The 22,173-nt window shown below is 42.5% G+C and overlaps 1 protein-coding gene across 2 annotated transcripts in view; it reads right to left on the bottom strand.

Moving 5' to 3' along the window:
- Window positions 1–22,173, bottom strand: part of LOC144686425 (interleukin-11 receptor subunit alpha-like) — a 101,996-nt gene that overhangs the window by 70,644 nt on the left and 9,179 nt on the right. For both annotated transcript variants that reach the window (XM_078551619.1, XM_078551629.1), the window contains exon 2: window positions 907–1,000. In XM_078551619.1, coding sequence (XP_078407745.1) covers window positions 907–1,000 — 94 coding nt within the window. The remainder of the gene's footprint in view (window positions 1–906; window positions 1,001–22,173) is intronic.

Below are 22,173 nucleotides of genomic sequence, written 5' to 3'. Positions count from 1 at the left end.
GTAAAGCTACATTAATGATAGCTGCAACATACGTTATGTTTTGACACTATTTTCCAATCTCGCACTTTGCTCAAAGTTATTGCAGGAAATTTGACAAAATCTGCTTCTAATTACATATTGAATAAACATAATATCATCAGTACACTTCCTAGAGCACGTCAATACATTACACTGAACACAGATTAAAACACAAACCAAGATATAAAATTTGACATAAGCAAAAAGTATTATAAAGAGATTCATTTTTTAATAAAGATTTTAAAAGGTTTGCATCACAGTCATGAAAATAACTGAAGATTATGTAATGTCACAGATAATGTTCTAACAAATGGACTATTTATCTTGTTTGTTTTGACATCCCCTTTCAAAATAATTAAGATCAACTGAACTCGAAAATGAACTAGTCCTTTTTTTGATTAAAAAAAAATCAATACTTGCGTAATAGAAAGGCTTCCACTTTTTAGGAGTGTGCGTATAGAGATGCATCAAGAGTTCACGTGAATTATTTTTAAAGTTATAGAGAAAATGCAATAAAGTTAACCAAGATCAGTTGATTAAAACTCTTAAACCATTCAATTTAAAGATTGCAAATCCAAAAGTTTGGGGTGGAGGCAATCCAGGGTGCATTATTTTCACATTCCCTCTGCCTCTCTCCTAAGATCATTTGCATGCCTACTTTAAGATTTTCATCTAACTTTTAATGTCCAACTTTTTTGTCTCACTTTCTCACCACAATAATACAGTTGAAATGAAGCTAACAATGTGGTGGAAGATTGAACATCTAAACCACTATTCCCTAGTGCTGCACCAAGCCTCAAAGACAAAGGAGTTGAGTTGCTTTACACTTTCGATTGTTAAAAAGCAAATTTCAGTGCCTCCCTCCAAAAAAAAACCCAGCAAGCTTACCTTTCGCTCTGAAAATTTCTGCTCCAGCTGGAATCAAAAGAAAAATTGTGGCCATAACAAGAATATGGCATAGGTAGGAGGCAGAGCCAAGCATCTGAAATGGGAACAAAATATTCGACACTTGAAGTGTAATGAAATATCGAAAAACACAATATGATTCATTTAACTCAGATGCAGCTAAAACCTATCCATTTTAAAAGGGGTCTTGAACAAAAATACTTTGACCTTCTGAAATTACATGGGTACAAGAAATTACTACCATACCACAAATCACAGAATATCCTGACAAATAGCTGCTAGAGTACTGACCTTTTCTCTTTATTATCAGAAATGAATAGAGGAACACCAGTGCTCGTAAAACAATATCAGGCAAGGGCATATTAAGGCGTCAAGCAGAGAAATATGGAAAAACTATAGAATGACTAATTTTTCAGATGTCTGTCAACCACACTCTCCTAAAGAGTAGAATTGTCTTTCTTATTTATACCTTTATAAATGATGCACCTTACATGACAATACAGGAAGCAAGTCCATCAAGAGAATGGTGGTTAAATGACCACATCATATCACTACATACATTAACAATAAAGGTGCCTCTAATGTACCTGCTCTGAAGTTCCATTTGAGATTAAAGAGCTATAATAAGAATCATGTGCCTTTACACAAAAACACAAAAAGTCCGTGGTCTATGCAGAGTCTCTGTTCAATTCACTACCAAGCTATAGTCCACTAGTCTCTGTATGTGACATTATCACAATTTCTTCACTTGTGCCACTAACTTTCTACAGTTCTACATAACAGTGTCTTATATGCATTTCTTTGCTCACATAACTCCTTTGCTATTCTTTTCAATGGCAAAGAAAATAGAAAAAAATATCCAGCAAACAGTAGTCGCCAATAAAGACGATTGTAAGTGGTTCATTCTTAGCATTTTCTAGTTCTGATGGAAGGTTATTGACTTGTTCCTCTCTCCATAGGTGCTGCCTGCCTGACGAGTGTTCCAAGCATTTTCTGTTTTATTACAATTTTAAGCATTAGGTGCTTTTTTCATTCATTCACGGGATGTGGGCATTGCTGGCTGTGCCAGCATTTATTGCCCATCCCCAATTGCCCTTGAGAAGGTGGTGGTGAGCTGTCTTCTTGAACCGCTGCAATCCATGTAGTGTAGGTACACCCACAGTGCTTTAGGGAAGGGAATTCCAGGATTTTGTCCCAGCGACAGTGAAGGAATGGCGATATATTTCCAAGTCAGGATGGTGAGTGACTTGGAGGGGAACTTCCAGGTGGAGGTGTTCCCATCTATCCATTGCCCTTGTCCTTCTAGATGGCATTGGTCATGGGTTTGGAAGGTGCTGTTGAAGGAGTCTTGGTGAATTCCTGCAGTGCATCTTGTAGATGCACTGCATGGAAACAAAATGGTTCAAATCTTAAAAAGTACAAAATATCAATGTCAACATTATTAAATAAGCAAACACAAGATATGCCATTTAACAATGAATGCTACTTTTCTCTGACCTCTCTTGTGTTCCTTTCCTCCATAGCTGTGCCTTCAGTCACATAGGTTCCACTCAAACTCTAAACCTTCTACTTCTTCACCTGCCTCCTCCTCTAAAATCTTCTTCAAAACCAACCTCTAACTAAGCTTTTCATCGCCACTCAATCTTTCAGGCTCAACATTCGTTTTCCTTATTTTTCAGTGAAGCACCTTCGAACATTTTCTATGTTAAAAGGCATGACTTAAATGGTAGTTGTTGCTAAAAATTCTCTTCACTTAATGGATTTCTCTACATTACTACTATTGAGTCATGGAAAGTTGTCAAGGAAACTCTAATTCAAAGTTGAAACACAATTTAAACCTTGGCTGTGTTTTAAAATTACCATCATCTTTAAGGGTTTTCCAAGGCTTCTCAAAATTGTTGGAAGGGGAGTGCATTCTATTACCTTCATCTACAGAATTCAATATCCTTTCACTCTCTCCTGCAGGAATTCCCATCGCCCATTTGGTCATGCGAAGTCACACAATCACAGAATCTGTCAGTGCAGAAGAGGCCCTTCGGCCCATCGAGTCTGCACCGACACGTGAGAAACACTTGACCTACCTACCTAATCCCATTTACCAGCACTTGGCCCGTAGCCTTGAATGTTATGACAAGCCAAGTGCTCATCCAGGTACTTTTAAAAGGATGTGAGGCAACCCGCCTCCACCACCCTCCCAGGCAATGCATTCCAGACCATCACCACCCTCTGGGTAAAAAGGTTTTTCCTCTCAGCCCCGCTTAATCTCCTGCCCCTCACCTTGAACAGTCCTCTTGTGACTGACCCTTCAACTAAGCTGCTCCCTATCCACCCTGTCCATGCCCCGCATTATGCTAATGTACACCTCAATCAGGTCGCCCCTCAGTGTTTGCTGCTCTAACGAAAACAATCCAAGTCTATCCAATCTCTTTTCATAACTTAAATGTTCCATCCCAGGCAACATCCTGGTGAATCTCCTCTGCACCCTCTCCAGTGCAATCACATCTTTCCTATAATGTGGTGACCAGAACTGCACACAGTACTCCAGCTGTGGTCTCACTAAGGTTCCATACAACTCCAACATGACCTCCCTACTTTTGTAATCTATGCCTCGATTGATAAAGGCAAGTGTCCCAAATGCCTTTTTCACCACCCCACTAACATGCCCCTCTGCCTTCAGAGATCTATGGACACACACGCCAAGGTCTCTTTGTTCCTCAGAACTTCCTAGTGTCATGCCGTTCATTGAATACTTCCTTGTCAAATTACTCCTTCCAAAGTGAATCAGCTCACTTTTCAGGGTTAAATTCCACCTGCCACTTATCTGCCCATTTGACCATCCCGTCTATATCTTCCTGTAGCCCAAGACACTCAACCTCACTGTTAACCACCCAGCCAATCTTTGTGTCATCCGCAAACTTACTAATCCTACCCCCCACATAGTCATCTATGTCCTTTATATAAATGACGAATAATAGGGGACCCAGCACAGATCCCTGGACACGGGCTTCCAGTCACTGAAGCAGCCTTCTGTCATCACCCTCTGTCTCCTACAAGTAAGCCAATTTTGAATCCACCTTATCAAATTACCCTGTATCCCATGTGCATTTGCCTTCTTTATAAGTCTCCCATGTGGGACCTTGTCAAAGGCTTGGCTGAAATCCATATAAACTACATCAACTGCACTACCCTCATCTATACACCTGGTCACCTCCTCAAAAAATTCAATCAAATTTGTTAGGCATGACCTCCCTCTGACAAAGCTATGCTGATGATCCCTGATCAAACCTTGCCTCTCCAAGTGGAGATAGATTCTCTCCTTCAGAATTTTCTCCAATAATTTCCCTACCACTGATGTGAGACTCACTGGTCTGTAGTTCCCTGGCTTATCTCTATAACCCTTCTTAAATAGCGGAACCACACTAGCTGTTCTCCAGTCCTCTGGCACCTCCCCCGTGGCCAGAGAGGAATTAAAAATTTGGGTCAGAGCCCCTGCGATCTCCTCCCTTGCCTCCCTCAGCAGTCTGGGACACAAATCATCTGGACCTAGAGATTTGTCCACTTTTAGGCCTGCCAACACCTCCAATACCTTGTCATTCCCTGTATCAATTTGCTCAAGAACCTCAGTCTCTCTCCCCGAGTTCCATACCTTCATCCTCATTCTCTTGGGTGAAGATGGATGTGTAGTATTCATTCAACGCTCTACGGATGTCCTCTGGCTCTATCCATAGACTGCCCCCCCTGGTCCCTAATAGGCCCAACTCTTTCCCTGGTTATCCCCTTCCCAGTGATATTCTGATAGAATATCTTGGGATTTTCCCTACTTTTACCAGCCAGAGCTTTCTCATATCCCCTCTTTGCTCTAATTGCTTTCTTAAGCTACACCTTGCACTTTCTGTACTCCATCAATGCCTCTGGTGATTTGCTCCCCTTGTACCTGCTCAAAGCTTCTCTTTTCCTTCTCATCGTAACCTGAATATCTCTGGTCATCCATGGTTCTCTGGGCTTATTATTCCTTCCTATCACACTAGAGGGAACATGTTGAGCCTGTACCCTCCCCATTTCCTTTTTGAACACCCCCCCCCCACTGCTCTTCTGTAGATTTCCCCACAAGTAGCTGTTCCCAGTCTACCTTGGCCAGGCCCTGCCTTATTTTACGAAAATCCGCTCCCCCCAATCCAAAACATTTTTTTTCAACTTGTCTATTTCTTTGTCCATAACAAGCTTAAATTGTACCATGTTGTGGTCGCTATCGCTAAAATGCTCCCCCACCACCACCTCAGTCACCTGTCCGGCTTCATTCCCCAGAATTAGGTCCAGCACTGCGCCGTTCCTTGTTGGACATATTGACCTAAAGGAGTTCTCCTGTACACATTTCAAGAAATCCACTCTTAACACTATGGGCAGAATCCATCCCTTAACACTATGGGCAGAATTTTCTGCCTGTCGGGCGGGCGGGCCCAACTCAATCTCTGGCGGGCAGGGAGATGATCCCCGCTGGAGAAATGGGCCCCGCCACCATTTTACGTGGGTGGGCCAATTAAGGACCGCCCAGCATGACGTCCGGCGGGAAGCACTATGTGCTTCCTCTGCGGGCGGGGGGGGGATTCCCCAAAAGCAAGAGTGCGCTCTTTCGCACATGCACACAAAAGAGCGCACATCTCCCTGAGGCTAAATGTTGCCTTAGGGAGATCGCTTACACTTCTAAAAATATGAAAATTAGAAAAAAAAATTCAATGTCACATGAGATGGGAATGTTCATAATTTACATTATAAATTTATTAAACTTTGTAAATCCCTACATGAAACCTCATCCCACCGGTGGATGAGGTTTCATGTTTTTTCTAGTTCGCGCCGGGGCTCCTGGTCTGCCCGCCAACCTTAAGGTTGGACAGGCAGGTCCTTTAATTGCTTAATTGATTCTGTCAGTGGCCTCAATTGGCCATTGACAGGTCGGCGGGCCCGCAGCTGATTTTGCTGCGCCCCCACCTTCCTGAAGATTTAAATGGGGCAGGATGACGTCAGGAGTTCCGCCCGACATCATTCCGCGTCATTTTATGCGTCGGTGAGCAGGCCCCGCCCCCCTGCTCGTCAACGGCAAAATTCTGCCCTATGTCTATCCCAATTAATGTTGGGAAAGTTGAAATCACCTAATATAATTAACCCATTGCTATTGTTTTTACACACCTCTGCAAATTGTGTACTTATTTGCTCCTCAATTTCCCACTGACTATCTGGGGTTCTATAATAAACACCTAGCAACGTGGCTGCCTCTTTTTTATTCCTGAGCTCTACCCACAAAGCTTCATTCAATACCCCCTCCAAGATATCATCTCTCCTTACTGCAGTAACTGACTCCTTAACTAATAATGCAATGCCTCCTCCTCTTTTACCCCCTCCCTTGCCTCACCTGAAGATTCTATATCCCTCTCACCCATACCAGCAGCTCATTTAAATAAGATGCTACATGTATCAGTGCTGCTAGGTCCTCAACAGCGCTAGGGCTCTGGGCCTTGCTGATAAGCTGGTGTTCACCCTGGGCACAGATTTTTCCCATGTTCAAGAGTAGCATGCGTCAAGGCTGCTCAGCTGGTGTGTTTGCAGATCTGGAGGCCATGATGTACTTGCCTTGCGAGAGAGAAAGAGTTGATCGTAAATCTTTTGTAGTGCTGAACTCAGGTCCTCTGGCCAACACTATGGCTGCTAAAATTTCTGGCCACCTTCTGCCAGGCCTGCTTAGTTAGGCTGCGAGTCTTTTCCTGCCTCTCTCTTCCAGCCTCCAATATAACCTCAAGGCTGCATCAGAAAACTGAGGCATTCCTGCCCCTAGGTGCCAGGCCTCTGCCTCTCCTCCTGCTTGCATTTCCATTGCAATACAAAACTACTGCCAGAGTAATGGCTGCCATCATGCCTTTAAATTGGGCCTGCATTTCATCCCACACCCACCGCCACCAAACCCACCCTCCAATCAATTAGCGACCCACCGTAAAAATCACAGGCTTTGACTACTTCCCCTCTCTCCCTTACTCCAATGCCAGGCAGTGACCTGGAAATAGCTCCAATATTGGGTTCCCAAGCATATAAACAAAATCCTGCCCAATTACACTAACTAAATGAAGCTAAATGAAGCTGGACATTAGAAATATAAAATGAAAGTGCTATAAAAGCTCAGGTGTGGTAACATATGTGGAGAGAAAAATAGAGTTAACAGTTCAGTTGATGACGTTTCGACAGAACAGGAAAAGTTAAACATGTAGTGGGTTTTAAGCCAATACAGGAGGAGAGAGAGGGTGGGGGGGAGAGACTGTTTTTGAGGGTGTAGGTTGGGGATAGAACACAAGTGGCAGGTCTTTGATAGTGGCAGGAGAGGTTAAATTACAAAGGTCATGGTGATGCAGGGACAAGAAAAAGAAACAAAGGATGGATTTAGAGGAGGTGTAAGTGACAATAACAATCATTACCAACAGCTGTCATCCAACAAAATGGGGCAGGTTATAATTTGAAACTGTTGAACGTGATGCAGAGTCCAGAAAGCTGCAAAACACCCGACTGAAAGATGAAATGCCGTACCTCGAGCTTCATTGGCACAGCGCAGGAGACCGAGGACAGAGAGGGAGTGAGGCGAAGAATTAAAACGATAGACAACTGGAAGCTTGAGCGCTCACTTGGAAATTGAACAGAGGTGTTCACAAAGCAGTCACCCAATATGTGGTCAGTCTCCCGAATGCAAGGGAGACTGTATCATGAACAGCGAATACTTCAATTAGAAGTTGAAATTGCGAGGTGGAAGGTGAGGACAAGGAGAACCCTATCATGGTTCTGGGGAGGGAGGGAAAAGGGGCAAGAGCAGAGATGTTAGGAAATGGAATAGATGCAGTCGAGTTCCTCATCAACCACGGTGGGAGCATCCTCAGTTGAGGAAAATGATATATCAGAAGCATAGGTGTGAAAGGTGGGATTGTCAAAACAGATGCAGTGGAGATGGAGAAGTTGGGAGAATGAAACAGTCATTACAATACGTTGGGCCAAGGCAAAGGATAACAAATAATAATGAATGTTATAAATTTGAAAAAGTAAAAGATTACTTTTAGGGCCAATTAAAGATGCAGAGGGTTATATTTTTAAATCAAAGATGAACAATGATGATGAAAGAGCAATTAGCCTTTGTTTTCATAAGTTATGTCATGGGAATAATACATAAAAAGAAAATGTGAAGCAATTAGATAGGCTAACTTTAGAGTAGTACTTAAAATGAAAGGCCTTGAGGCTCTCCAGTGGCAAAAGTACAGGTTCCAGTGGCAGGCAATCTAGCATTTCAGGATGAGAGAAAGGAAATAACAGCCTCTGTCACAACCTGACAAACATCCTTGAATATGGAAGTTGTTCTGAAGAACTGGAAGGTTTCCAGTTATAACACCTCTGTTGAAAAATCTCATCATGATAAAGGTGGTGGAGACTGATACAATAAGAAACTCTCAGAGGGGAACTGGATAAGTACTTGGAAAGAGAAAAGACAGAGCAGTGGGACTAACTGAACAACTCCTTCAAAAAGTTGGCACCGGCACAATGAAGAGCATCCTATTGTGTTATATCACTCTATGCTACATCTAGTGCCAGCATCTCCATGCCTCTCCACTCCCCACCATTCCCATTTTTGGTTTGGTTCCACCTCAGCACTTCTAGCTCGCTGATAATATGGTAACCAGGCTGACGATGTAAATACTTCAGGGCCTCACACTGCCAACATTAGGCAGGCAACCAATTGCTCCATCCACCACCCAGCCACTGAGCGAGAGAAATGAAAACTGATTCTGGTGCGCCCTGCCAGAAAACATGGTGAAAGCAGATTCCACGATGGTCATTAAAAAAGGAAGTGGAATAAATAGTTGAAAAACAATCTATTTTTTAAAAAAGGTACGGGAAAATGACTAAGCTGATAGCTCTTTTCGAGCCCTAACACAGGCAGGATGGCTCAAATAGCCTCCTTCTGTGCTGTAAACATCTATGATTCCTTTGTGCTAGCTTCCACTGTGGTGTTCCTGACCTCAGCCTTGGCCCAACCGTACCTTACCTAAAAATATTTAATTTGGATCATACAGTGAGAATCTGGTTTTCAAAATCTACAGTTTTGCAAGTCAAGAACCCTCACTAAAACTTGTTAATCAGGGTTTTGGAGACCTTCAACAACCTTTCTCCAGCAATTATCCATAGGAGATTAGTGTCTCCATTGAGAATATTTGAACAAACTTTTTGAGCTTTGTCCAATTTTTGGCTGTTCTTAAGCTAATTCCCCACTGGGTCCGCAAATGCATTCTTAAAATGTTTTAGGAGAATTTAAGAACATTAGATGGAGCTAAATGCAAGAAATTGAAAAGACCAGCCTCACCCAGGGTGAATTTTAATTCCAGGCTCTGATTCTAATGCCGGTTGAAGTGTGAATATGGAACCCAGAGAAGGCTGTGGTCGTACATGGGAGAAGATTTGAGGGCAGTCAATTAAGATGTCGCCTCGGGGAGCCACATCCAATTAAGGGCAGTGGGTGGGCCATGTCTCTCGGCAACCGGCAACCCCATCAGGAGAGGTAGGGTGCTGCTGCTGCTGTAGGTGGGGGACTGAAAGGGTGCTTCAAGATAGAGGCACCCTCTGAAGGCATGTTAATGATATAAGATATAACCGTGTCCATAGCTGCCAGGCCATCATTGCCAGGACCCCTTCCATAGGATGATTGGCATCTGCAGCCCTCACAGCCCAGCAGATCCATTCTGGGCTGTTTTGCGGGATGTATCTCTGCTCCACCTCCGCCCCTCCCCTCCCCTGCAACTGGGAGACCAATACCATTAAATCTACAGGCTCCAGCTACATGGACCAGCCCATCAGCCATCTGGAAAATCAAGGCAGCAGGTGAAATGTGCCTCATTGGCACTGTAGTTGGCCTAATTGGCTCTCCACTACTGGTGGGTGCGTAGCCATCAACCCCCAGAAGCCGCCTTCCTTAAGAGGTGCCATTATGCTGGCAGACTGGCACTCCAGCAGGTAGCAAGAAATTCTCATTACGTCTACCCCCCAACACACCCGAGATGAAAATCCTATATGAGCCCAAATATGAGAATCACACCTGATTTTCTTTGTCACTTTACAGGAATAATTTCACCCCCAATTATTGGTTAATATCGATTATAAACCTCTCAGGCAGGCAAGAAAGGGTTTTTTTTTTATTCATTCATGTGGGCAGAGCTGGCTAGACCAGCATTTATTGCCCATCCCTAATTGTTCAGAGGGCATTGCTGTAGGTCTGGAGTCACATGTTGGGTTTTTACAACAATCAACAATGGTTTCATGGTCATTATTAGACTTTTAATAATGACCATGAAACCAGATTATTCCAAGCCAAATAATTCCAGATTTTTATTAAATTCAGATTCCACCATCTGCCATGGTGGGATTCAAACCCAGGTCCTCAGAGCATTACCCTGGGTCTCTGGCCTATGGTCCAGCGACCATACCACTATGCCATCTCCTCTCCCTAAAATCCTCATTTTCAAATTCCTGCCACCAACCTAGCACCAAAATATTAATGGATGAAATTCAACAAAGCTCCCACCAGAAGAGGAAAGGTCGGGCAAACAAATCCAGAGCTCCATGGATGATGAAAAAGATAGAGATTAAGACGAAACAAAAAAAGTGCACTTATGACAGATGTCTGGTGGACAATACAATTGAGAACTAGGTGGAATATAGAAGGTTCAGAGGGGAAGTAAAAGAGCAAATATAAGGAGCAAAGAGCGTATGAAGAGGAGACTGGCAGCTAACATGAAAGGGGAATCCAAAAGTCTTCGATAGGCATATAAATAGACAAAAGGGTGATAAGAAAATAAGTAGGGCTGATTAGGGAACAAAAAGGGGATTTATAACTGGAGGCAGGGAGCGAGGCTGAGGTATTAAATTAACATTTGGCATCTGCCTTTACAGATGCTGCCAAGGTCATGGTGAAAGAGGAGGTAGTTCAGACACTTGAAGGGCTTAAAACTGATAAGGAGGTGGATAGGCTGTCTGTAATTCAAGTTGATCAGGCACCAGGACCAGATGAGATGCATCCAAGGATACCAAGGGAAGTGACCGGAAATTGTGGAGGCACTGACCATAATTTTCCAATCCTCCTTAGACACAAGGGTAGTGCCAGAGGACCAGAGAATTGCAAATGTTGCATCCTACTTGGCAAATTAGGTTAATTAAGGAAGGTCAGCATGAAATTGTTCAGGGCAAATCCTGTTTAACTAATCTGATTGAGTTTTTTGATGAAGTAACTGAGAGGGTTGTTGAGGGCAATGCTGTTGATGTGGTGTACATGGACTCCCAAAAGGCATTTGATAGTGTGCCACACAACAGATTTGTGAGCAAAATTAGAGCTCATGGAATAAAAGGAACAGTAACAACACGAATATGAAATTAGCTGAGTGACAGGAAACAAAGAGTGGTGGTAAATGCATGTTTTTCAGACTGGAGGAAGGATAATGGTGGAGTTCTCCAGAAATCAGTATTAGGGATCCCTATTCTTTCTGATCTACATTAATGATTTAGGCCTAAGTGTACAGGACACAATTTCAAAATTTGCAGATGATACTGAACTTGGATGTATTGTTGACCATGAGGGGGATAGTGCAGAACTTCAAAAGGACATAGATCGGTTGGTGGAATGGGCAGACATGTGGGAGATGAAATTTAATCCGGAGAACTGGAGTGACACATTTTGATTGGGATAACGTAGACAGCCAATATAAAAGAAAAGGTGTACTAAAAGGATACAAGAGCAGAGAGACCTGGATGTATATGTGTATAACTCACTGAAGGTGGAAGAAGGGGTTGAATGAATGGTTAAGAAATGTATACAACATAGTGGGCTTTAATCAATAAAAGCAAAAGAGTACAATAGCAAGGAAGTTATATTAAACCCGTATAAAACAATGGTTCGACCTCAACCAGAGTACTGTGTCCAGTTTGGGCACCACAATTTAGGAAGGATGTGAAGGTATTAGGGTGCAGAAAAGATTCACAAATGGCTCCAAGGATCAGGAACTTCAATAACAGAAAGATTGGATAATTTGGAACTGTTCTCCTTGAAGAGAAGGTTGAGAAGAAATTTGATAGAGATAATTCAAAATGATGAGGGGTCTAGTCAGAATAGATAGGGAGAAACTGTTTCCATTGGTGGAAGGGTCGGGAACCAGAGGGCACAGATTTAAGGTACCAGGCAAAAGCAGCATGAGGAAATTCTTTTTTTTTAAACGCAGCAAGTGGTTAGAATCTGGAATGCACGGAGAGTGTGGTGAAGTCAGGGTTAATTAAGGCTTCCGAAAGGGAATTGGATTATCTGAAAATGAAAATTTGCAGGGCTATGGGGAAAGGCAGGGAGGGGCAGTAGGTGACTTGTTCCTTCATAGGACCAGCACTGACAACGGGCTGAATGTTCTCCTTCAGTGCTGTAACTATTCGACGATTCTATGATTCTAGTGAGAAATTTAAGTGTGTAACTTTTATGCCTTGGATCTATGAGTTCACTAGTCGAATAAACTCTGATCGCACACCTTCATATACACTTGTTAGTTGATGCTTGTTATCAATAATGGAGAGAGACCATAAGAACAAACTGTGATTGTTTATTCAAACAAAAGGCAGAGCACTAAATCATTGCATGTTCCCACAACCACCTCCAGATAAAGTTAATTAGCAGCCTGTACAGAGATTGGTCAGTACTGTCACATGGTTAGTCCACTTGCATTCTCTTAAAGGTACATGGTACTCCACTTTACCACATCCCTCCCCCTTTACTCAAAAAATACAGTCGACAAACTTGACAACATGTGAACTATTTACACTAATAACTATTAACAAATCAAGTCTCTCAGGAGACTTTCTTGGACACATTAAGCATTGCAGGTCAACAACCTCAGCTGGTTTTTCCAAGACCCTCCTTTTCAGGGGACAGTCGTCCACTAAGTTCCTCAGTGGAAATTTTAAGGTTTGTCTCCCTGACCCTTTCGGGTCCCACAGGCCCCACCAGTGCTTCCAAATCATGTGACCTGTCCTCTACATACGGCATGAACTCAAGCGTAGAAGACGACTGCATTTCTTCTTGTGGGACTGGTGTTCTTTTGCGGAGATGATCCATGTGTCGTCTAATTATTCTGCCATTTACTGATACATTATAGGAGAGGGGTCCAGTTACTGCACTCACCTCCAATTAACAGCCAATTGGGCCCATCTCCAAAATTCTTCGCAAGGACCGCATCGCCCACCATGAAAGTTCTTTCGCACCCATGACCATCATGCCTGGTCTTCTGCACCCTCCCCTCTAAATTTGGCCAGATAAGGGTCAGGCAGTTGCAGCCTATTAAGCTGGGGCCCTCTCCAGCTACCACTATCAAGGGCACCCTTTCAAATTGATCTCCATACATCACCGAGACTTGACACAACCCTTTCAGTCTTATTTCTTTACCTACGTTCTCAGTTTAGTGTCCAAAACTTCCAATCTTAAAGGATGGGTTCCTTTATTCAAATATCTGAATGTATGTTCTCCAATGACAGATATCGACGCCCCAGTATCAACTTCCATCTTAACAGGTTGTCCATTGACTATAATGACTACTTGGATTGGCTCAGTTCTACCTACTTTCAGGTTATATAATGAATGAATGTCTGGTTCTATTTCTTCTGGCTCTTCCATGAGACATATTTCACATTTTCTCCCTTTGTCTTTAAAATGCTGTCTCAGCCTAACTCTGCATTGCAGCATTATGTGACCATAGCAGTGGCAGAAAAAGCATTTGACTTGTTTGAATTGTCGATCGCCCACTGGATGCCTGGATGCATTTCCCCTCATTCATTTTGTGGATTTTCACTGTAGTACTGTTTTTTTTACTAATTTGTACATGGGGGGCTTTTCCCATCTTTGTGGGGTCCGACATTTTCGGGCCTTTTGTTGCTGGTCTGTCCTGCCCCACCAGATGGATGGCGCCATTTTGTGTATCTCTTATAGCTTCCGAATTTCTAACAGCACTCTCCATGGCTGTGGCTAATTCTAATGCCTTGAAGTCTAGATTAGCTTCGGCTAGCAAACGCCTTTGAATAGTATCATCTTAAATCCCGCATATCAGTTGGTCTCTCAACATATCACTAATGGACGTTCTGAATTCACAATGTTCAGTTAATACCTTTAAAATGGCAACACAGTCAGCTATTGTCCCCCTTGAAGCCTATTCCTTGAATTAAACTTGAAGCGCTGCACTGTCACTGAGGGCTCAGGTGGTTTTGTACAGTTTTTATTAACTCATCCAAAGTCTTCGAGTCAGGGAGGTTAGGTGACGTGAGGCTGCAGATCAGCCCGTACGTTTTGCTCCCGCATGTGGACAAAAGAATTGCCCTCTTCTTTTCCTCCCCCACGATGTCATTAGCGTAAAAAGAACACTAGGCGTTCGACATACTGAGACCAGTCATCTGAAGTGGGGTCAAATGGATCGACATTCCCAAACTGCAGCATTGTGGCCGACTGCAAGGGGCCTGTGTTTCCGATGGGCTTCCCAGTTAATGACGAATTCAGGTATTTGGCTTTCTTGACTGCCATTGATCAATTCGTGTTTTGCCTTCACAGAGTTGCCCTCTCTCTGGGGTCTCTTATAATTTTATGTCCATAGCCATTTTTCTTGCATAAAACTCTTTAAAATGTATTGCCACTTTAAGAGCAGTCAACATTTTTTTTCAACTCTGTCTCTGCTGCCATCAGCTTTTCTGTGCTGTGTTTCGCACTCTGAGTTTTGGCGGGATCCCCACAATCGTGATTTTGCAGGGTTTTTTTTCTCAAATTTAAAACTGCAGCACTGCTTTCTGCTCTGATTGCCGTCTATTTGACAACACAAGTACAGAACCTCTTTCCAATGTTTTGCTCACCCATCTTGTGGATTCTCACTCATGGTGCTATTTTTTGTTATTTTCATTCTCGTCGCAAATTTTACGTCCTGCGTCAATGAGTTCACTAGTCGAATAAACTTGAATTGCACTCCTTCATATACACTTTAGTTGATGCTCGCTATCATTAACAGAGAGGGGAACAAACTGATTATTTACTGCAACGGAAGGCAGAGCACTAAATCCTTGTGTGCTCCCACAACCACCTCCAGCTCTAGACTTACAGTTAACCAGTAGCCTGCGCTGTAGAGGGATTGGTCAGTCCTGTCACATGGTTAGCCCACTTGCATTCTCTTAAAAAGTACATGGTATTCCACTTTACCACAGTAACAATCAACGTATATTCTGATCCATCATAGCTCAAGCATGTCAAAGTCAGCGGTCCTTGCATCAATTTCATGTATCCTTGTGTAACCACAGTGCCCTCATTCAACAAAGCCTGATTGCTCATAACTGGGAAATAGAAATTGGCAATTTTTTTTTGGATACATGTTCAAGTCACCAATGGCATTTGCAATGAGGAAAATCAACAACTGATGTTAGCTCAGGTTGTGCAAGCAGAATTTCACTACGTTTTCAGTACACGTTCTGTCACATGCAATGCGCACATCATGTACCTTTCAGTAACAAAACGAAACACTCCAACCGTAACACTACAATCAACCTGCAGAACCAGGAACATTTTTCTTGTGCATATTTAGATAACAAAAATGTGACGTGACAGTTGTACTCATCACTGAGCACGAAGGAGAAACACCTGTCTAACAAAATGAGTTCAGGGGCTTATCAACCCCAATCACCAAATTTTAATTATTTGTAACCTCTCCAGTTCAGAATGCTTGGGATCAATGAATTTTTGACTTTGCAATCTTCTGGATTATAGAATAAGGTTAGAATGTCTAAACATAAGGTTAAAAAGGTTAATAGCTTATTCTCCAATAGTTACTGTTGGGAACATGATTTGGACATTGAAGCAAACACTCCATAAAATATAGAGGGATGGTGAGGCAGGGTGGTGAAAGGTGGAAGTATTGCTTTGACTCTGAAGTTGAAATACTAAGTCAGTAAACAGACATTACACATCCCCATCACCCACACCCCATCACCCCCAGCCCACCAAGTGTTGAAAATTCATCCTCAGATCTTCTATGTGCTTTAATCCACATGTATAGCCTATAAAAATATATTTTTGGTGATTAAGCTTTGGTTGAAAGTTTAATATCAAATCAGATAAAATTTCAGTGTGTAATGACCCATGTAGTATATTCTGGTCCATTTAAATAAAACAATAGTGGCAGTGATACATCAGCTGTACTACCAATATGTTTTGGCAATGAGAATTATTTCACAGGAGCTGGAGAATGGGGGCTATGTCTTGCACAGACCACAAGTTGTTCAAGGAGGCAACAGGAGATGTGGTACAACTAAAGGCAAGGGGACTATCGGGTAGATTATTGTCTGCACCACCCAGTGGAAATCAGGTGGGGAGAATCACACTCCCTAATAGATCATGTCCAATTTTCCCTCCTTTCAAAAGAATGCAAGGGGGGGGGGGGGAAATAAAAAAATCAGACATGATGTAGATGAACATCAACCCCTATGACCTTATAATGTGCACATAAGAATAAATGTGATCTTCCCTGGAACACGCTTTGCTGTACTTTGTTATTTACAAGGTTATTAACTTATACTGACTGAGGCTGAAAGATATCAAGGTGACCATTCATCTTTTTCCATTGACGTCACAGTACACTGCTCAGCACATTCAGGACAGCTTCATTAAAGCAGTGCAACCAAGCAAACGCAGGAAAGTGTTTTTCTCAGCACAAGGAAGTGTTTTGCTGGAACACCAGACCTATATAGAGCAACAGGTGGCAATCAATGCAGCAATCATTTGCACTGATTCATCGGTGCACATTAACTAGAAAGATTGTACTTTTTGCTCAGTTCATAGCACCCTCGCCTTTGAATCAGAGGGTTGTGGGTTCGCGTCCCACTCCCGGAAACCAAGAACTGTGATTGTACTCAAAAGAGTTACAATCTGTGACTGTTGATAACTCAAAAGAATTTTTTTTTAACTAGAAAGATGAGGTGTCAGCTGTGGCTCAGTTCATACCACCCTCGCCTTTGAATCAGAGGGTTGTGGGTTCATGTCCCACTCCCGGAAACCAAGAACTGTGATTGTACTCGAAAGAGTTGCAATCTGTGACTGTTGATAACTCGAAAGAGTTTCAGTTGTACAGGGCATTAGTGAGACCACATCTGGAGTACTGTGTACAGTATTGGTCTCCTTATTTTGGAGGTGTCAGCTGTGGCTCAGTCCATAGCACCCTCGCCTTTGAATCAGAGGGTTGTGGGTTCATGTCCTACTCCCGGAAACCAAGAACTGTGATTGTACTCGAAAGAAGTTGCAATCTGTGACTGTTGATAACTCGAAAGAGTTACAAGGCAAAATGTAATCAAGAGGCACGAAGTATTTAACTAGAAAGATGAGGTGTCAGCTGTGGCTCAGTTCATAGCACCCTCGCCTTTGAATCAGAGGGTTGTGGGTTCATGTCCCACTCCCGGAAACCAAGAACTGTGATTGTACTCAAAAGAGTTGCAATCTGTGACTGTTGATAACTCGAAAGAATTTTTAACTAGAAAGATGAGGTGTCAGCTGTGGCTCAGTTCATAGCACCCTCGCCTTTGAATCAGAGGGTTGTGGGTTCATGTCCCCCTCCCGGAAACCAAGAACTGTGATTGTACTCAAAAGAGTTGCAATCTGTGACTGTTGATAACTCGAAAGAATTTTTTTTTAAACTAGAAAGATGAGGTGTCAGCTGTGGCTCAGTTCATAGCACCCTCGCCTTTGAATCAGAGGGTTGTGGGTTCATGTCCCACTCCCGGGAAACCAAGAACTGTGATTGTACTCGAAAGAGTTGCAATCTGTGACTGTTGATAACTCGAAAGAATTTTTTTTTTTAAACTAGAAAGATTAACTGCAGGGGCACTAGTGATAATCTTCTAGACACAGGGGTGGTACCAGAGGACTGGAGAATTGCGAATGTTATACTTTTGTTCAAAAAGGGGTATAAGGATAAAGCTAGCAACAACAGACCAGTCAGTTTGACTTCAACGGTAGGGCAGCTTCTGGAAACTAAAGTTTGGGACATAATCAATAGTCACTTAGACAAGTGCAGGATAATTAAGGAAAGCCAGCATGGATTCATTAAGGTAAAATCATAGTTAACTAACTTGGAATTTTTTGAGGAGGTAAGAGAAGATTGATAAGGGAAACACTGTTGATGTGGCGTATATGGACTTTCAAAAGGCATTTGATACAGTGCCACACAACAAACCCGTGAGAAAAATTTTAGCTCATGGAATAAAGGGGAAGTAGGCATTTGGATAAGAAATTGGCTGAGTGACAGGAAACAGAGAGTAGTAATAAATGGTTGTTTTGGAGGAAGGTTTTTGGTGGAGTTCCCCAGGGATCAGTGTTGGGACCCTTGCTCTTCCTTATATATATTTATGACCTAGACTGTGGTGTTCAGGGCATGATTTCAAAATTTGCAGATGATACTTAGATTGGAAACGTCGTCAACTGTGATGAGCATAGTTGTGAACTTCAAAAGGACAGACACATTGGTGCGCTGGGTTGATAAGTGGCAGATGAAGTTCAATGCAGAAAAGTGTGAGGCGGTTCCTTCCGGCAGGAAGAATATGGAAAGACAGTATAAAATAAAGGGAGAAACTCGAAAAGAGGTGCAGAAACAGAGAGACCTTGGTGTAAATGTACATTGAAGAGGGTGGGGCATGTTGAGAGAGCAGTTAATAAAGCATTAGTAGGATAGGCTTTATTAATAGGGATATTGAGTACAAGAGTAAGGAGGTCATGTTGAACTTGTATAACAAACTAATTAGGCCTCACCTGGAGTACTGCGTCCAATCCTGGACACCATGCTCAAGGAAGGATGTGAAGGCATTTGAGAGAGTACAGAGGAGATTACAAGAATGATTCCAGGGATAAACAACTGTTGCTATGAGGATAGATAGGAGAGATTGGGAATGTTTTCCTTGGAGAAAAGGTGGCTGAGGGGAGACTTGATAGAGGTATTCAAGATCCTGAGGGGTATGGACAGGGTAAATAGTGAGAAACTGTTCCCTCTGAGGAATACATCAAGAACTAGAGGGCACAGATTCAAAGTGATTGGCAAAGGGGGTAATAGTGATGTGAGGAAATTTTTTTTCGCCTAGAAGGCAGTTGGAGTCTGGAATGAATTTCCTGAGAGGGTGGTGGAGGCAGTTTCGATCAAGGTATTCAAAAAGGAATTGGATTGCTATCTGAAAAGAAAGGTTATACAAGGTTACGGGGATAAGGCAGGGGAGTGGGACTAGGTATAATGCTCTTTCAGCAATCTAGTGCAGCCAAATGGCCTCCTTCTGCACTGTTAAGATTCTGTGACTCTATGATTGTGGCTATATAATGCTTTTTAAATGCCTAGTGCAAGCCTCCTGTCTGTTTAAAAAAAGATTGTTAAATGTATACTTTAATGCAAAAATAATATAAGTTCTGCAAATTGTTATGTGAAAAGCAATTTCAGGGCAAGTACTTAATACTGAAAATATACAATATTATTAACAAAAACGAAAATACCTGGAAAAACTCAGCAGGTCCGGCAGCATCTGCGGAGAGGAGCACAGTTAACGTTTTGAGTCCGAATGACCCTTCAACAGATTCATTCCTGTCATTCGGACTCGACGCGTTAACTGTGTTCCTCTCCGCAGATGCTGCCGGACCTGCTGAGTTTTTCCAGGTATTTTTGTTTTTGTTTTGGATTTCCAGCATCCGCAGTTTCTTGCTTTTATCTACAATATTATTAAGTTCTCTTTAGGAAAACCTACCAGTAAACTCAAAAGACCTTCACTTTAATAAATACAACATTAAAAGATCGAAATGTGGAAAACATCTGCAGATTGTATCTGCAATTCAGCAACATCTTTCTCACAATAGGTCAGTTATCAAACTGAAAACAGAGGGGATCTTTTGGTATTGGTATTTATAGAGAAGTTAAAAGGAAGCAACAAAACTACTTTAGCAATACAGAAAATAAAGTATTACAATTAACTGGATGAGAATCAAATCTATAAATTAGATTGCTGTCTAACTCATTGTCAACATTGCCTGTATTCTACCAGTAGTCCAACAACATCAGGTTTTGAGTTGCAAATTCACTTGAAGGCACCAAAGTACAGGTTATTTTCCAAGTACTTTCACAGGAACAACAAACAAGCATTATTTGAACTAGTTATTTGAGTATATACTTAAATACATACAAGTGAAGCTTAAAATATTTTTCAACTTAAAAACAAACTTTAATGTTATTATTTCACCTGCCACTTGGCTAAGCCACATCATCAGAATGGCATGTTTTAAGCGGGGAAGGGGAAGAGAAAAAAAGCACCAAAGAGCACCATTTTGTGTATCTCAAACGCTAGTAGATAAATCATGTCCAATATTTACTAGGTTTAAAAAAAGATGCTGCTTTCAACTCTGAGGAGTGCCAGCTCCGTCTGACTGTGGCCGTTGCTTCCCTTCCTGCTCCTACCTCTGCTACCTTTGGTGTCCCCCAAGGGTCAATCCCCCGCCCATCCCCTCCCCACCCCTCCCCCCCACCCACCCCACCCACCCCACCCCTCCCCCCCGCCCCACCCCTCCCCCCCGCCCCACCCACCCCACCCCTCCCCCCCGCCCCACCCACCCCACCCCTCCCCCCCACCCACCCCACCCCTCCCCCCGCCCCACCCACCCCACCCCACCCATTTCTCACATACATGCTTCCCCTTGGTGACATCAACTGAAATCATGGCATTAGTTTTTACATGTACGCTGATGCCACCCAGCTCTACCTCACCACCACCTTTCTCAACTCCTCCATTGTTGCTAAATTATCAGATGGCTTATCCAACATCCAATAATGAACGAACAGAACTTTCCTCCAATTAAATATTATTAAAACGGAAGCCATTGTTTACAGTCCCCACTCTAAACTTTGTTTCCTGACTACTGTCTCCATCTCTCTCCCTGGCAACTGCCTGAGATTAAGCCTGTCTGCTCAAAAATACTCAAAATCTTATGTCATCGCAATTCAACTGGCTAGTAAAAAAAACAAACAAAAAAATGAATGTGGAGCTTGTCCTCCACATACTGAATGCACAGAATTATCTTTTGCTTGCTGTTACCATATTTCTCCTCTTCTTAAAAACAGCTTAATTCCATACCACATAAATAACGCACACAAAGCTAGATTTCATTATTGTGAATTAAATCTCAAATCTAACTCAATTGCTTTATTAGGTGAACTTCTCTCTGTTATAAGATCAGCAATGGTGCTATTTGCTTCAATGGAGATCAAAATATCCCAAAAGATTAATTTCGTACAGCACCTATAACAAAGTAAAACATTCCAAGATACTTCACGGTAGTTTTATCAAACAAAATTTGTCACCGAGCCACAAAAGATGACTTTAGGCCAGACGCCAAAATCTTTGTCATAGAGGTCGGCTTTAAGGAGTGCCACGAAGGAAGAAAGTGAGGTAGAGAGGCAAAGAGGGTTAAGCATGGAATCTCAGGTTTTATGGGCTCAGCAACTGAAAGCACAGATACTGATGGTGGAGTGATTAAAATCATGAACATGCAAGAGGCCAGAAATGGTGGAGCACAGATATCTTAGAAGATTGTAAGGTTTGAGGAGGTTCCAGAAGTTTGGGAGGGAGGGGGGGGTCAGACCATGGAGGGACAGGGATTAGAAATTTTAAAATTGCAGTATTGCTAAACTAGGAATCAATGTAGGTCAGTGAGCACAGAACACCCATCTGTAGCTGCTGTCATGCCTAAAGCAAAAGATGGTTGAAGTTGTTGTAGGTTGGTCTTCAAGTGCATCCCTCCAACCTAAGGGTAGGTGTAGCATTCTTTGCTTATAATTCCTATGTTCAGCTCCCTTCACAAACCCTCTGATAAGAAAATAGCCCATGCCGGCTCAAGACAAGGATAACATTCAGACTTTCTTCACTATCATGGTGATTACCATTGTCCAAAAGCTGAACTGGACCAGCCATATAAAAACCCATGGCTACGAAATCAGGACAGAGGCTACATACTCCGAGATGAGGCAGTCACCTCCTGTCCCCCAAAGACGGTCCACCTCTACAAAGCTCATGTCAGGAGTGTCATGGAATATATATTTCTCACCCGGATGGGTGCATCTACAACACCACTCAATAATTATCCAGGATAGAACATTTCGCCTG

This window comes from Cetorhinus maximus, chromosome 1 (assembly GCF_964194155.1).
Source record: "Cetorhinus maximus chromosome 1, sCetMax3.hap1.1, whole genome shotgun sequence".
In the NCBI taxonomy this organism is placed as follows: domain Eukaryota; kingdom Metazoa; phylum Chordata; class Chondrichthyes; order Lamniformes; family Cetorhinidae; genus Cetorhinus; species Cetorhinus maximus.
Note: the sequence above shows the minus strand (reverse complement) of the source record. Positions and strands in the feature narration are given on the sequence as shown.